At 64.5% G+C, this 13,594-nt stretch overlaps 1 protein-coding gene across 1 annotated transcript in view; it reads right to left on the bottom strand.

Moving 5' to 3' along the window:
- The window catches only part of LRP1 (LDL receptor related protein 1), a 79,303-nt gene that overhangs the window by 28,316 nt on the left and 37,393 nt on the right, over positions 1-13,594 (bottom strand). Inside the window, exons 16-34 of the mRNA XM_058308298.2 lie at positions 13,326-13,466; positions 13,090-13,215; positions 12,603-12,719; positions 12,151-12,231; positions 10,379-10,546; positions 7,846-8,028; positions 7,213-7,413; positions 5,837-6,082; positions 5,460-5,657; positions 4,143-4,347; positions 3,870-4,034; positions 3,041-3,285; positions 2,780-2,911; positions 2,283-2,510; positions 1,928-2,102; positions 1,747-1,841; positions 1,374-1,523; positions 1,139-1,279; positions 737-871 (exon numbers count right to left, since the gene is read on the bottom strand). Coding sequence (XP_058164281.1) covers positions 737-871; positions 1,139-1,279; positions 1,374-1,523; positions 1,747-1,841; positions 1,928-2,102; positions 2,283-2,510; positions 2,780-2,911; positions 3,041-3,285; positions 3,870-4,034; positions 4,143-4,347; positions 5,460-5,657; positions 5,837-6,082; positions 7,213-7,413; positions 7,846-8,028; positions 10,379-10,546; positions 12,151-12,231; positions 12,603-12,719; positions 13,090-13,215; positions 13,326-13,466 — 3,132 coding nt within the window. The remainder of the gene's footprint in view (positions 1-736; positions 872-1,138; positions 1,280-1,373; positions 1,524-1,746; positions 1,842-1,927; positions 2,103-2,282; positions 2,511-2,779; positions 2,912-3,040; positions 3,286-3,869; positions 4,035-4,142; positions 4,348-5,459; positions 5,658-5,836; positions 6,083-7,212; positions 7,414-7,845; positions 8,029-10,378; positions 10,547-12,150; positions 12,232-12,602; positions 12,720-13,089; positions 13,216-13,325; positions 13,467-13,594) is intronic.

The following is a 13,594-nucleotide window of genomic DNA, read 5'->3' as shown; positions in this document are numbered from 1 at the left end:
AAAAACACTTAAAAACCTTGTTCAAGCCTGTGTTTCTTTCTATAACATCTGCCCACATCAAAGAAAGAAGCTTCCCAGAATTGCACTTTGGGAAACGCTGTGGCGGGTAAGCTTATAAATTGGTCCGTAAGTTCTTGCAAGGAATCTCTGAGTTTCGGCCCAGCTACTAACTGCAGCCCAGGCCCGTCTCCTCACCCCTGGATCGCTCCATCGCCTCCAGCAGTTCTCACGGCCGCGTCCCTCCCTCCCTTGTCCCTCCCTCCCGCTTCAGCCTGCTCTGCCACCAGGTTAACCTCACTATACCACAGCCCGATCGCCCGTGACTGCCCCCCACCCCTGCCCACTACTTGGGCCCTGCAGCGCCTTCCTGACTGCCCTGGACTTTCGCTTTCACTGAGCCCCTTCCTGCACGCTGCCTGCCGCCCCGAGCCCCCATGCCTCCCAGCACACCTCTCCCACGGAGCCGGCCCTGATTCTGCCTGCTGTCCACTGCTCCAGATCCCCTGCGGGGCTGGACAGTCGGGGCCACTTCTGGGTCAGGCTTCCCCTACACGTGGGCCCCCATCTTTGGTTAAGGCTGTCGAGCTCCGTGGGCCAGGCGGGGGACTTCTGCCCCCAGGATCTCCCCCGGCACCCGGTGCAGCAGAGGGCGACTAAACCCGAGGTGAAGCAGGCCTCTCCCGGGCGTGGCCGTGGGGGCGGCAGGCCGGGGCGGGAGGGGCAGGGCGGCACTGACCCTCGCAGGCCTGCTGGCCACTCCGCAGGCTGTAGCCGGCTGTGCACATGCAGGAGCGCGTCGTCTCGGACGTGGGCAGGCAGAGCTGGGAGCAGTCGCCGTTGTTGATGCTGCAGGGGTTGGAGCCCTTGTGGTCTGGGGCGGGGGGAGACGAGAGGGCAGTGAGGTGACGCCCGCCAGGCCCCTGGTGTCAGGCTGCGGGCGCCAAGCCGGCCCTGGGCCCGTGCAGCTCAGGGACAGGACGCCCCCTCCTTCGCCCGGGTCTTCTGTTCTCCCGTCCCCGGGGCCAGCACTGCTACGAGCAGATGTGCTGCCTCTGTGAGAATCGGGGGAAGGAAGCCCAGCCCAGGCCCCGCCCCCTCCGCTCCCCCGCCCCGCGCGGCCCCCGCAGCCCCGCCTCACCCAGCTGCACGCTCTCGTCGTAGACCTTCATGTGCATCACCAGGGTGGTGCTGTTGCGCAGGACCACCGCGCCCGAGCCGTCGGCCTTGCTGCACGTGCCCATCTTCTCCGACACCTGGTCTGCCCACCACAGCTTGTCCCCTGGGAGGCGGGAGGGGATGAGGCCCTGGCGGAGGCCCCACCCCGGCGCCCCCGGGGGCCCGCGCGCCGCACCCCCCCCCCCCGCGGGCCTCACCCATGACGGCCAGGGCGGTGGCCTTGCCCAGCTGGCCCTGCATGGCGTCGAGCACCTCCAGCCCGCTCCCGTCCAGGTTGCAGCGGTTGATGGTGTGGTTCCTGGAGCTGACCCAGTAGAGCTTGCTTTCGGGGAAGTCGATGGCCAGGCCTGGAAGGGGGTGGGCCGTCACCACCGGGCGCCTGGCCGCAGGGCTGGGGATGCAGGAATGGGGACCCGGGACGGGCGCGAGGGAGGCGAGGTCGCGGGGAAAGGGGGCGAGGAGGACCAACACCGAGCTGGGCGCCCGGGGAGGCCGGGGGACAGCTGGGGACCCTGCGAGCACCCGGCCCGGGCATGAAGGGGGGCTGGGGGCAGGCAGGGCCAGCCGTACCCACGGGGCCCTTCTGGCCGCTGAAGAGCAGGGTGCGGTCGCTGCCGTCCATGTTGGCCATGCTGATGTTGTCGCCGTCGGTCCAGTAGAGCTTCCTGGGGGCGGCCGACCGCGAGGGGAGGGTCAGAGGCCTCGTCCAGCCCGCCCCCCCTCAGCCCCCAGCCCCGAGCGCTGGACTGACCCTCGCAGGGGGTGGACCACCAGGCCGTGGGGCTGCTCCAGGCCCTGGACCACGGCGTTCTTGAAGGAGCCGTCCAGCCGGGCCACGTTGATCTGCTTCTTATTGGTGTCGTAGCTCGTCCAGAACAGGTTTCGGGAGACCCAGTCCACAGCCAGGCCGTGGGCATTGGGCAAATCTGGGGGCAAAGCGGGGAGTCGGGTGCCCGTAGGGCGCAGGTGGGGGGCGCGCTTCAGAGGCCGGGTTGGCCTGGGCTCGGGATGGGGGGGGTTGAGCCAGGGCCGGAGCACGGAGAGGTGTGGGGGGAGCAGCGGGCTGGAGGGAGCCGGGGCGGGGCGGAGGGGGGGGCGGACAGAACCTGCCGAGACGACGGTCTCCACGCCCGTGCCGTTGATGAAGGCCCGCTTGATGGCCTGCGTGCGCACGTCGGACCAGTAGACGCGCTGCTCGCGGGCGTCGTAGTCCAGCACGGTGACGTTGTCGATGTCGGGCACCGTGAAGGAGATGATGTAATTGTAGTAGGGGGCGTCCAGGTCCACGCCCCGGATCTCCATCTGGCGCGCGTACAGCAGGAACTTCTTAAACTCTGCAGGGCGCAGGGCGGTCAGCCCGGGCAGCACCCCCCGTCTCCGTGCGTCCCACCCACCCGGAGGGGCCCTTCCTCCTTCCCTCGTCTCCTGTTTGCTGCCGGCCCCTGACCCAGGCGGGAGCGCCCTGCTGGGGCCGTGGCTCCCTGGCTTCCAGCGGTCATCTCTGGCCCCGCTCCCACCAGGAGCCTCCAAGGTGGGACTGGGTACCTCGGCCTGGGTAGCCGGAGCCTCCCGGAAGCCGGCTCCTGAGGGAGGGGTCCCCTACCATAGCAGGTGGTGTTGTCCTTGTGGAGCTTCATGAGGTGGGGGCAGGCGCAGGAGACGGTCCGGTTGTAGTTGATAAGACACAGGTGGGAGCAGGGGCCCCGGCCCCCGTTGGCCTCACATGGATTGGGAGCTGGGGGCGCAGGGCAGGGAGAGAAGCAGGGACCGTCCCGTGACTTCCTGGCCCTCCCTGGCCTCTCCCCGTAGTCTCGCCGCCCCACCCCCCCTCAGGTCCCCGTTCCGGCCTCCCCCGCTGCCTTACCCATGGGCTGCCGGGAGGGGTGGTACACCTGCAGGTCGAAGGGCTGAGTATTGGTCCTCTGTACCACGGTGACATTGTGGCCGGTCCACTTGTTGGCCTTGGCCAGCGTGTTTGTCCGCCAGTCCGTCCAGTACACCTCCCCCCCGTACAGCGTCACTGCAAACGGGTGCGACAGGAACTCGTGTCCCCGAAGCACCTCCATGTGGCCGGAGCCGTCGTAACGGGCTGAGTAAATGGCATCTGACCTGAGAGTGTGGTCGGGGCACAGTGAGGACGCCGTCTCGGGCCGCAGACCACCCTGCGCGGGCCCCCCCAGCACACTCGAGCACGCCCTCCCCTCACCCCTGCTGGCCAGACAAGGCAGGCAGACGGCCGGGCGCGAGGACCCAGCGGCCCAGGGCCCCGGCTCTCAGATCCTGATTCCCAAGCCACGAGGCTCTCGCGCTCCCTCCTCCCAGGGCAGCTGTGAGCCCGGCCCGTGCCTTGGCGGCATGAGAGAGAGCAGACACGGCCCCCAGCTCCCAGCCCCCAGGAAAACGCCCACAACTGCACGTGGAGAGGAGGTCGTACTGCCGCCCTCGCCTGGGGCTTCTGTGCGCGGCCCTGCTGGGTCAGACGTGGGCGACAGTCCTCCACCATCCCTCGTCCACCCGCAGCCCCGGCCCGGGCTCTCCCTCGCCACGGTCCCCCTCGCGGCATGCCCAGACCTTTGCCTCCCATTTCTGGCTCGAGTTCCCCGAGCCTTCTCCAGAGCACCATCCCTGCCCGGGGAGGGGGAGCGGAGCTGGAGACTGGGGCCTCCCCGAGGGCGCACGAGGGCGGCACAGACCTGGCGTCGATCCAGAGGATGCGCTTCTCCAGGTAGTCCACGGTGAGCCCGTTGGGCCAGCCCCCTGAGCCGGTCTCGCGGTGGATGGTGCGGCGCCCGGCCCCGCTCATGGAGGCTGCCTCGATGCGGGGTAGGCTGGCATCCCAGTCCGTCCAGAACAGGATCCTGGGGAGGGGTCAGGAGGGCCAAAGTGGAAGAGCCGGGGCAGGGTCTGTGGCAGGCTTCTAGGCAGGGCAGGTGGGGGGTGACCAGTGTCCCGGGCAGGGTCCTCACCCATCCCGGGGATCCAGTGCGATCGCCCTCGGGTGCTCGATGTCGCCGGCCAGCAGGGTGGTCCGCAGGGTCCCATCCAGCTTGGCCACCTCAATCTGGTCCAGGTTACTCTCCACCCAGTAGATGTTGCCTGCGATCCAGTCCACTGCCAGGCCCTCGGGTGTGGCCAGGCCATACTGAATCACCACCTCGAAACTGGTCAGGGCTGGAGGAGAGAGCATCGCAGGAGGTGAGAGGCCCCTTGGGCGGGGCGGAGCAGATGTGCAGTATCCCAGGATCGCGATGGGTCCCCTCAACCCTGGCACCCTGCCGACACCTCTGATGTCCCCAGATTCAAAAGTGGGTTTCCAGGCCCCCCCACTCTCCTCACCCGGTACCCTTCCCTGCCTGTCAGGGCCAAGTAGGAGGAGGTGGGGGGGCAGCTACCATCTGCCTGTAGTGCTAGACCTAAGGAGATAATCCATGGGAGCAGGTCAGACTGGAGGGTGGAGACTCTGGGGCAGATCTGGACTCAATATGAGGAAAGAACTTTCTAGAAGTTGCCTAATAGAATGTCTTAGAAGTTTTTCTGTTAATACATATGTATTTATCTCATTTTTAAATTATGGTTGCATGATAAAAACATTTTCACAATTGACCTTGCCATCCCCTTGCTGGTAGACATTTGAGATGGTGCCAAGTTTTCTCTCTTACAAACAATAAAACTCCTCCACTAAAATATGCCTCCCTCAAGTCTCTGCTCAGAAGTCACCTTCTCAAGGGGCCATCCTTGACCACCCAATGTGAAATGGCAACCGACACACTCTACCCTGTTGAACTCCTTTCTTTTAAATGACAGAACCTCTTGCCAGCTGCTATAGTCCATATTTTGTTTTGTTTATTATCCGATGTCCCTACTGGATTGTAAGCTCCACCAGGGCAGATATTTTCGCCAATTTTGATCACTGTGGTTTCCCCAGTGCCCAGTGCATACAGCAGGTGCTCTTTCTTTGGCGGAAGGCATGAAGTCTGACAGGTCAAGTTGCCTTGGAACAGAAGACAGGGTTCAGGTACCCCATCCCCCAAATGGTTTTCCTTCCCAGCCTGCAATTCTGGGATTTGGGGAGCTGAGCTCCAGGCCGTTCCAAGGAAAGGCTGATCATTTTGTTAATTATCAGGCTGGCAGCTCTGCTGATGATAATTACCGGGCGTCAGGCAGTGAGACCCACAGCAAAATCTAACCCAATTAACAGGAGAGTGGGGGATGGAGGAGCCCAGAGCTCTGGGGCCTGGAAGTGGGCCCGAGTGTCCCCTGGCGTCAGTCCCGGGCGCGGTCACCTCCGTTGTCCAGCAGCTTGCCGCGGTAGATCTTGTCCTCCACCACGTCGGTCCAGTAGAGGGCGCTCTGGCTGAGGTGGAAGTCCAGGGCGATGGTGTTGCGCAGGCCGGGCACCAGCACGCTGTAGTCCCCTTTGTGAAGGTCGATGCGCCGGATCTCGTGGCGGTTGGAGAAGATGATGAAGGGCTTGAAGGGGTCTGGGGGAGGGTTGTGATGGGGTCGGCGAGGGGCTTGGAGTAGGCAGGGTCTCTGCTGGCAAGCCCCGGCCGGCCGCCCCGCCCCGCCGGCCCCGCCCAGGCCCCGCCCCACCGCTCAGGCCCCGCCCCGGCCCCGCCCCTGCGCAGGCCCCGCCCCCCCGGAGCCCCCCGCGGCTCACCCAGGCTGCGGCAGCTCTCCCCGTCAGGCTCCAGGACCCAGCCCTCGTAGCAGGAGCACTTCACACTGAACTTGTTCTGGTCACACTTCTGGCTGCACTTGAGGTGCTTGGCACAGTAGCTCTGGATCTGGCAGGTGTGGTTGTCGGGCCCCAGCTCCATGCCCAGGGGGCAGGAGCACACGATGCCTTCGCCAGGCGCCACGGAGCAGTTGTGGCTGCAGCCGCCGTTATTCAGGGAGCACTGGTCTGGGGGGAGGCAGGGGACAGGCCCTGAGTCGGGACCCAGAAGGAGGCAGGGCGGGGGCAGGCAGACAGAAGCTCGCCTCCCTTCTCCATTCCCTGCTCCTCAGGCCAGGCAGGGACCCCAGCACCCACCACCGCCCCAAGGAGCACTCGCATAGCCGGGCCGCCTCTCTTTGGTCTCTATTTCCCCGCCCCTTCTTGGGCCCACAGCTGGGGCCAGGTTCTTTGCCTCCTCTCTGGGAGAGTCCTTACGCCCAGCCCCCTTTCTCGGTCTCTCCCGATTTGGGTGTGCTTTGGGCAGCCGCAGGGAAGACCCCGCCCGTGTCCCCTGACGCGCCGTGGGGCCTGCCAGCCTGAGCGGCTGGCTGCCCTGACGGATGGCCTGTCAGCACCTCTCCCTGGCCAGCCCCAGACTGCCTTATCTCCCGTTCCTCTCCTTTGAAGGAACCCAGTGCTCTGCCAGGCTTGGAGGAGGAGCGGCAGGAGATAAGGATGCTCTGCTCCTCATCCCCGAGACACAGCGTGCCGCCCTCCCCGGCCCCCGGCCCCATCCACCTCGTTTCCTTTGATCTTGAATGCATACCCTCCGCCCTGCCTTCACTCACTCTGCCAGTTCTACCCGTCCTGGGAACCCAGCTACAGCCCTGCCTCTGGGACGCCTGCCCTACCCACATCAGCACGCAGGCCCGGTGCTCTCCTTCATGAGTGCCCGCTCTCCCCTGCTCTGTAGTGATGTGTTATGGGTATGGGTGGGGTCTGTGCCTCCAGGAATGGGCTGCCCTGCTCTGTCTCCACAGTGCTTTAGGAGCTGTGTGACCCTGGGCAAGTTAGTTAACCTCTCTGTGCCTCAGTCTTCTCATCTGTAAAAGGGGGATTTAATGGCATCTGTGTTCTAGGACTGCCACATGGAATAGACGTCCTAACAGCGGCAGGCGGTGCTTAGCACAGGGAGCCCTAAATCAACACTGGCTGTTGATAACTACCCTGACTACCGCTTACCCAGCAGCCAGTGCTCCCCTCTCCTAATCTTAGACCTCTCCCCCAGAGCCCGCCCCATCCTACCTGCCCTGGCCCTGGCGCAGCCCCCCTCCCCTCTCCTCCGTCTGGGGCCACCGCCCGGGCCTGGTCCTCACCACAGAGCTCGCCCTCATCTGAGCCGTCTCCACAGTCGTCGTTGCCATCGCACAGCTTGTCGGGGGGCAGGCACACTGAGGTGTTGTTGGCACAGGGGTGCGAGGGCGGCCTGCAGGCCAGGGACTCACAGTTCTCCTCATCTGAGTTATCTTCACAGTCGCTGTCACCATCACACACCCATGCTTTGCTGATGCACCGAGCTGAGAGATGGGTGTCGTATGAGGGGCCAGGCCCGGGCAGTGGGGCTCTCCATGCCCTTTGCCCTTCTTTCCAGACCCAGCTGGATTTTATAATAGGGTCAGGACTGCAATGCCTTGGGGTCCACTAGGAACCTTGAGGCTTTTTCTGTCTAATTCTCATGAGCAATAAGACAGGCAGGCAGGAGTCTGCAGGAGGTGCAGAGTTCGGCTCTTGTGAGGGTTTTGGTTCCCAGGGCCCTTTGGATAGGCCCCAGCCCCTTCGCAGTTACCCCTACGCACTGCAGACACAAGGACACAAGCTTTCTCTGCACTGCCCGTTGCCTTGTCCCCACCCCCAACCCACAGTGCCCTCCTGCCACTGCTCTCTGCTTTCAACAGTCTCCTCCTGCCCACGCTGCCCCAACCCAGGCTTCCTCCAGTCCTCCTTTTCACCTGAGTCCTTGCAGCCGAACTTGACGTTGGGGTCACATACGTGGGTCACCCCCTCACAGCTCTTCTCATCGCTGGAGTCCATGCAGTCGGTGTCCCCATCGCAGCGCCACCGCAGGGGGATGCACAGCCCGTCCAGCCGGCACTGGAACTCATCATTGTGGCAGCCGCCAGGGGGCCTTGTGGCTGCAGGGGGCAGGCAGAAGGCATCAGGGGGTGTGAGAGGCTCCCGCCAGCTGCTTCCGTCCCTGCCTCCCCAGCACCTCCCGCTCTGCCCAGCCCAGGGCCAGTGGAGGCAGGCACGGAGGTCCTGCTGATGCTCGGAGGCACTGACTCAGCAGGAGGTCAGGAGCCATGACGCTCTCAAGGGCCCAGACGTCATTTTGTCTAATCTCGTTTCACAGACGAGATCTCGACTGGGTAAGCAATTTGCCGGGCCAGAGTCCGAAGGCTCCTCCAGCCCTTTAGCCTAGCCTGTTTCAACCATTCACGCTGCAAACACTGATTGAGCGCCTACGAGGTGCCAGTCACTGTCGTAGGTAACAACAGAGTAAAGACAAAGTCCGTTATCTCACAGGGCTTCGGTTCTAGTGGTGGAGAGAGACAGAGACAAAAGATGTACATCCAGAATGTCACTGTAGATCGTGATAAATGCCGTGGAGACAAAGCCCGGTAAAGGCTAGAAAACGATGGCGATGAGGCCTTAGATAAGGCGGTCAGGGAAGGCCCCTGAGCAGGAGACTTTTGCGTGGAGGACGAGCCAGGCAGAGGGAACAGCCAGTGCAAAGTCTCTGAGCTAAGACTACACTGGGCCTATCAGAAGATGCCCAGGAGGCCGAGGCAGCTGGAGCAGAACAAGCGTGGAGATGAATGGCGGGCAGGCCAACCAGAGAGGTACGGGGGGCCAGAGCTGGCAGGGCCCTGCAGGCCTCAGCAGGGGCTCAGCATTTGTTCTAGGTATGTGGGGAGCCACTGCCGGGCTGAGGGCAGGGTGGGCCGTGGCCCGGCTCCTGTTCTCTAAGGGCCCTCAGGCTCCCGGTGGCTGCCCACGGGAAGCCAACTCTGGAGGCTGCGAGAGGAATGGGTGCACCCTGGGTAGGGGTGCAGCCCGGAGGGGCAGGTGGGGCTATCCGCTCCCGCAGCTGCTCCATGCGCGCCCCTCCACGCTGCACCATGACCCTGCTCTCCACGTTCACCTCGTGCCTGCCAGCCTCTAGCTGCCTTCCCTTCCCCAGAGCCCCGGGCCCTCTTTGCACTCTAATCCTTTTCCAGGTTGTCTTCCTAAAGCACCTCCCACCCCGTAGCCCATTCCAGCTTCAGAACCCTTCTGAAGTCAACTGGCGCTGCAGACCAAGCCTCTGCCTTGCTCTCTCCTGCTGTGGGCAGCCGCCCCCCTCGTCACCGCATCCACACGAGGCCACCCCTTGCGTCTGACTGGCCCGCCTGGCCCCGGATTCTTCCCGGTAGGTTCCCACCTGCCCCTGAAGGCCCTCCCTCTTGTCCTCTTACCCACAGCCTAATCCTTCAAGAGGACCCAGCGCAAGCCCCACCTCTTCCTGGGTGGTCCAGACCATGCCCGTGCAGTCACAGTTACTGGCTGCAGCACCCTGCTCCCGTGTGCCAGGCCCTAGTGCCTCACCCACTTCATAGAGAAGTTGAGGCTAAGAGGAAGCAACCTCTCCAAGCTCGCCCGGCTGGTAAGGCGAGGGGCAGGGAGCGCTTCCCACATCTCATGGCCTTGGGGGCTCAGCGCCCTCCTGGGGGCCCAGGGCGCTGGTACGCGTCCCACGCCCCCAGCCCTCCTCGAGGGCCCTGGGGACTTGGTTGCCGGCTCCGTGCCTCCTGGGGACGTTCCCGTGCCCCCGCCTGGGGCTGGACTCGTGGCATTCATTCTGTTCCCATACCTGAACACCAGCTTCCAAGCTGTGACCCAGGGGCCAGACCAGGCCTGTGTAGGATTTCAGTCTGCACTGTCTTTGTAACCTCTGACGTCAGTGGCCAGAGTGTAAACACGAGTAGATTTCACGTACGATCCTGCCTTTCTGGCTTCTCTCAGAGCCAGGCTGACCCTGGCCTGAATTCCTCATGGGAGCAACCGACCAGAGCTGAGAAGGCAGCATGCCCGCATGGGGCCGAGCCGGCCAGCCCTCTGCTGGCCCCGAGGACCCTCACAGAGCCGGCCCCTCACTGTGCTCACTCAGCTCTGCCCCCGCTGGTGTCCTGTTTCCAGGCTACGGGTACCACACAAGCCCCGTGCACCTGCTCTTCGAGCCTGAGCGCGCTGGGCCCTCACCTAACACTGTGAATTGGTGCTAGTATTATCCCCACTACGCAGGTGGAACTCGCAGAGCTCGAGCAACTTGCTCAAGGCCACCCAGATAAGACGTTGCAGGGCTGGAGCTCAAACCCAAGGCCACCCAGCTGCAAAGCCCGGCGGTGAGGCCACGACGCGCAGGAGGGCAATCTCCCTCTCCCACGGGACGGGCAGCTCTGGAAGGATAAGCCCTAGCCCGTCCCCGCGCCCCGAGCTGCCCACCCTGGTTGGTGCAGTTGGCGTGTGTCTCATCGCTGTAGTCCCCGCAGTCGTTGTCGCCGTCGCAGGTCCAGTGCTCCGGGATGCAGCGCCCGCTGTTGCACTTGAACTGGGTGCTGGAGCAGGAGTGGCTGCAGCCAGCCTCGTCGCTGTTGTCCCCACAATCGTTGTCTGGGGGCGCGGGAGGGAGGGCAAGCGAAGGGGAGGCGGGGTCAGCAGAGCCACCTTCTCTGTGACCCCTCAGCTTGGGGCCCCCACTCCCAACTGCCCATTCCCACCCTCTGGCCACCCTGACCCCCCGCTAAGAAAATAACAAACAGAAAACACACAGAAACTGCATAGACTGCAGCATGCACCATGGCCCACGTGGAGGGGGGCGGGGTGGGGCTCCAGGAGGGCCCCTTCCCCACGCACTGGAAGGGCGGGGGCTGGGGGGCAGGAAACGATCTTTCCCGCCTTGGGCAGTGTGTGGGCGCGGGGTCTGCTTGCTTCTGGGGAGGGGCAGGGATTTCTCGTCTCGGAGGGAGAGAAGTGGGAGGTGTGTGGGCGATCCCTCTGCCGGGGCAGGGAGGGCTCAACCGACCCCTGCCCCCACCCTGAGTGCGGGCAGGTGGGGCCACTCTCCGTGGGGGTCAGCGGCGGGCCAGTCGGGGCCGCTCTGGGCAGTGCCAGGGTGCCTGAGCGGGCGGCCCTCCAGGCCTCGGGCTGGCCCTTCCCTCCTGCTTTAGGGGATCTTGCTAAGACGGGTCCGGCTGCTCTGGGGCTGTGTTCCTGTCTTTTTCCCCAGAGGATTTACTTCTCTCCTCTTTCTCCCGTCTAGCCCCACCTCTTGGTCACTTCCCCTCCTCCAAGTGGTCTCCCCTGCGCTCTCGCCTTCTCTCCCCTCCACCGCTTTCTTTCTCTCCCTGGTTTCGCCTGCCTCTCTCCTGGCCCCACCACTGCTCTCTTTCTCCCTCTGTCTCTTCCTCTCTCCTTTTTCCTCGAGTCCTGGGAACTCTCGGGGCAGGGGGGCTGCCTGGAGGCCCTGGAGGTGGCCTGAGGCCAGGCTGGGGCTCTGGGTGATGGTGCATGTGCTTCTATGCACTGACCGGCAGGCTCAGGACAGGTCTTTTCGTCAGAGCCGTCCCCACAATCCTTCTCTGAAACACAGAAACCGCCAGGGCAGCCATTGGCACGCGAGACATGGCACAGACGAGGGGCACACGTGGCACCGACCGACAGTGTTGGAAGGAGGCCCTGGCCCAACACGTCATGACACAGCACAAGACACACCCAGGGCCCCGAGACGGCACACGCCCCCGCCACCTGCCACACGTTACACACGCAGCGGGCCCCTCGGACCAGGGCCGATATCACCGGATCCGTGGCTGACCACCAGGTGGGCTTCCGAGCTCGGAGCCCGGAGGGTGCACCAGGGCTCCAGGAGATGGGGGATCGCAGGGAGAAGGGAGTCAGGCATGGGGCTCTCTTGCTCTGCCCCTCTGGCCCTTCTCGCTCCCGTCTCCCTGGCCCCCTAATCCCCCCTAGGATGGACAGCTCAGGCCTTGCCTGGGGCAGGAGCGGCCCTGACAGATGGGCAGGGTGTCCCCTTCCCCCTTCTAGATGCCTCTCAGCGTTCTGGCTCCTGCACTCTTCTCCCAGACAACCCAGCAGGGCTCCACTCTGTTGGGGCAAGGCCCCAGCTGGATTCTGAAAACCCCTTCTCCCATCCAGTGCCTGGCTGCAGCTGCCAGCTGTCCTTGGAGGCAGGGCAGGGGAGGGAGGCAAGCTCTCACCATTGTCACAGCGCCAGTTGATGTTGATACATCTGCCGTTGTTGCAGGTAAACTGAGTCAGGGGGAAGCAGGTGGGATAGGCTGTCAGGGAGAAAGAGTAGGTGAGTGGGGCGCCCTCAAGACTGCCCGGCACCACAGCACGGAGCAGGGTGGGCATGGGGACGCCCACCCCGGTCTGTCGCCCAGTCAGACGGGGGAGGGAAGGCCTAGGGGTGGGAAACGGCTCGCTCCGACCTGCCCCTGCTGGTTCCCAAACAGGCCGCGTGTGCTTTTCACCCCCGAGCGCTCTGGACCCTCCCGTAAGGCTGTGATGTCGGTGCTGTTATCCTCCCCACCGTGCTGATGGCACCCCCGGGTTCTCAGGGACGTGGTGCCGTGCTTGGGCCCCGCTCCTCCCCCCGGGGCACCTTCTGGTGGGCTTATCCTCCCCGCGTCCCGCCGCTCCCTCTTACCGCACGAGGCCGACTCGTCTGAGCGGTCCCCACAGTCATCGTCCAGGTCACACGTCCAGGAGATGGGGATGCAGCGGCCACTGGCGCAGGAGAACTGGTTGGGTGGGCAGGTGCGAGCTGGCAGACGGGAGCGGGCGTGAGTCGGCGCGGCCCTGGCCCCTGCTCTTACTGCCCTTTTCTGCTTTCTCCTACCAGGAAGCCTTCCCAAGAGTCTCAAAACCATTTCTCAACAGGGTGCTTTCGCCCATGGCTCTCGAGGGCTCTCCGGGAGCCTCCAAGGAAAAGATCCACCTCCCCGTTTCCCATCTAGAGCTGGGATTCTGCCCCTGCAGCCTCAGCCCCCACCTGCCCCGGCCCCCGGGGCAATGGGCCAGCAGACCATGCCACTGCTCGGACCCCACCCCCTGCCCTGAGCCTCTGCCCTCTTCTCGTGCCTCGGTCTTCCTGGGCCTGGCTTCCCCACCTATCCCTGCCACCCCCTGCACACCTGAACATGTGGCATTGGACTCGTCTTCACTGTTCCCACAGTCGTTGTCCCCGTCACAGAGCCAGCGGTTGGGGATGCACCGGTTGTTCTCGCACTTGAACCGATCCGAGGGGCAGGTGTGCTGATCTGGAGCGGGAAGAGGTCAGGGGCCAGCGGTCAGCATGCGGGGGGTGCCCCCAGCCCCCCGCCCAGGCCCCGCGGGCCGGGCATCCACAGGAGAGGGGCGGGCGACTCACGGCAGAGGGCAGGGGCCTCGTCGCTGTTGTCCAGGCAGTCGTTGTCTCCGTCACACTTCCACCGCTCCTGGATGCAGCGGCTGTTGGCACAGGCAAACTCGCCCGGCTGGCATTGGGGCGGGGGCACGTAGGAGGGGTTCGCTGTGGGCACCACGGGGCAGGAGGAGCAGAGGGTCAGGCCAGATCGCGGCATGGGTGCCCAGGCCCCGTACTCCTGCCACCACCAAGCAGGCCTCTCCCCGCCATCTCCATGAACCACCACCCCTCCC

The sequence above is a fragment of the Dasypus novemcinctus genome, chromosome 12, assembly GCF_030445035.2.
Source record: "Dasypus novemcinctus isolate mDasNov1 chromosome 12, mDasNov1.1.hap2, whole genome shotgun sequence".
In the NCBI taxonomy this organism is placed as follows: domain Eukaryota; kingdom Metazoa; phylum Chordata; class Mammalia; order Cingulata; family Dasypodidae; genus Dasypus; species Dasypus novemcinctus.
The sequence above is the reverse complement of the archived record's forward strand: the minus strand, read 5'-3'. Positions and strand labels throughout refer to the sequence as shown.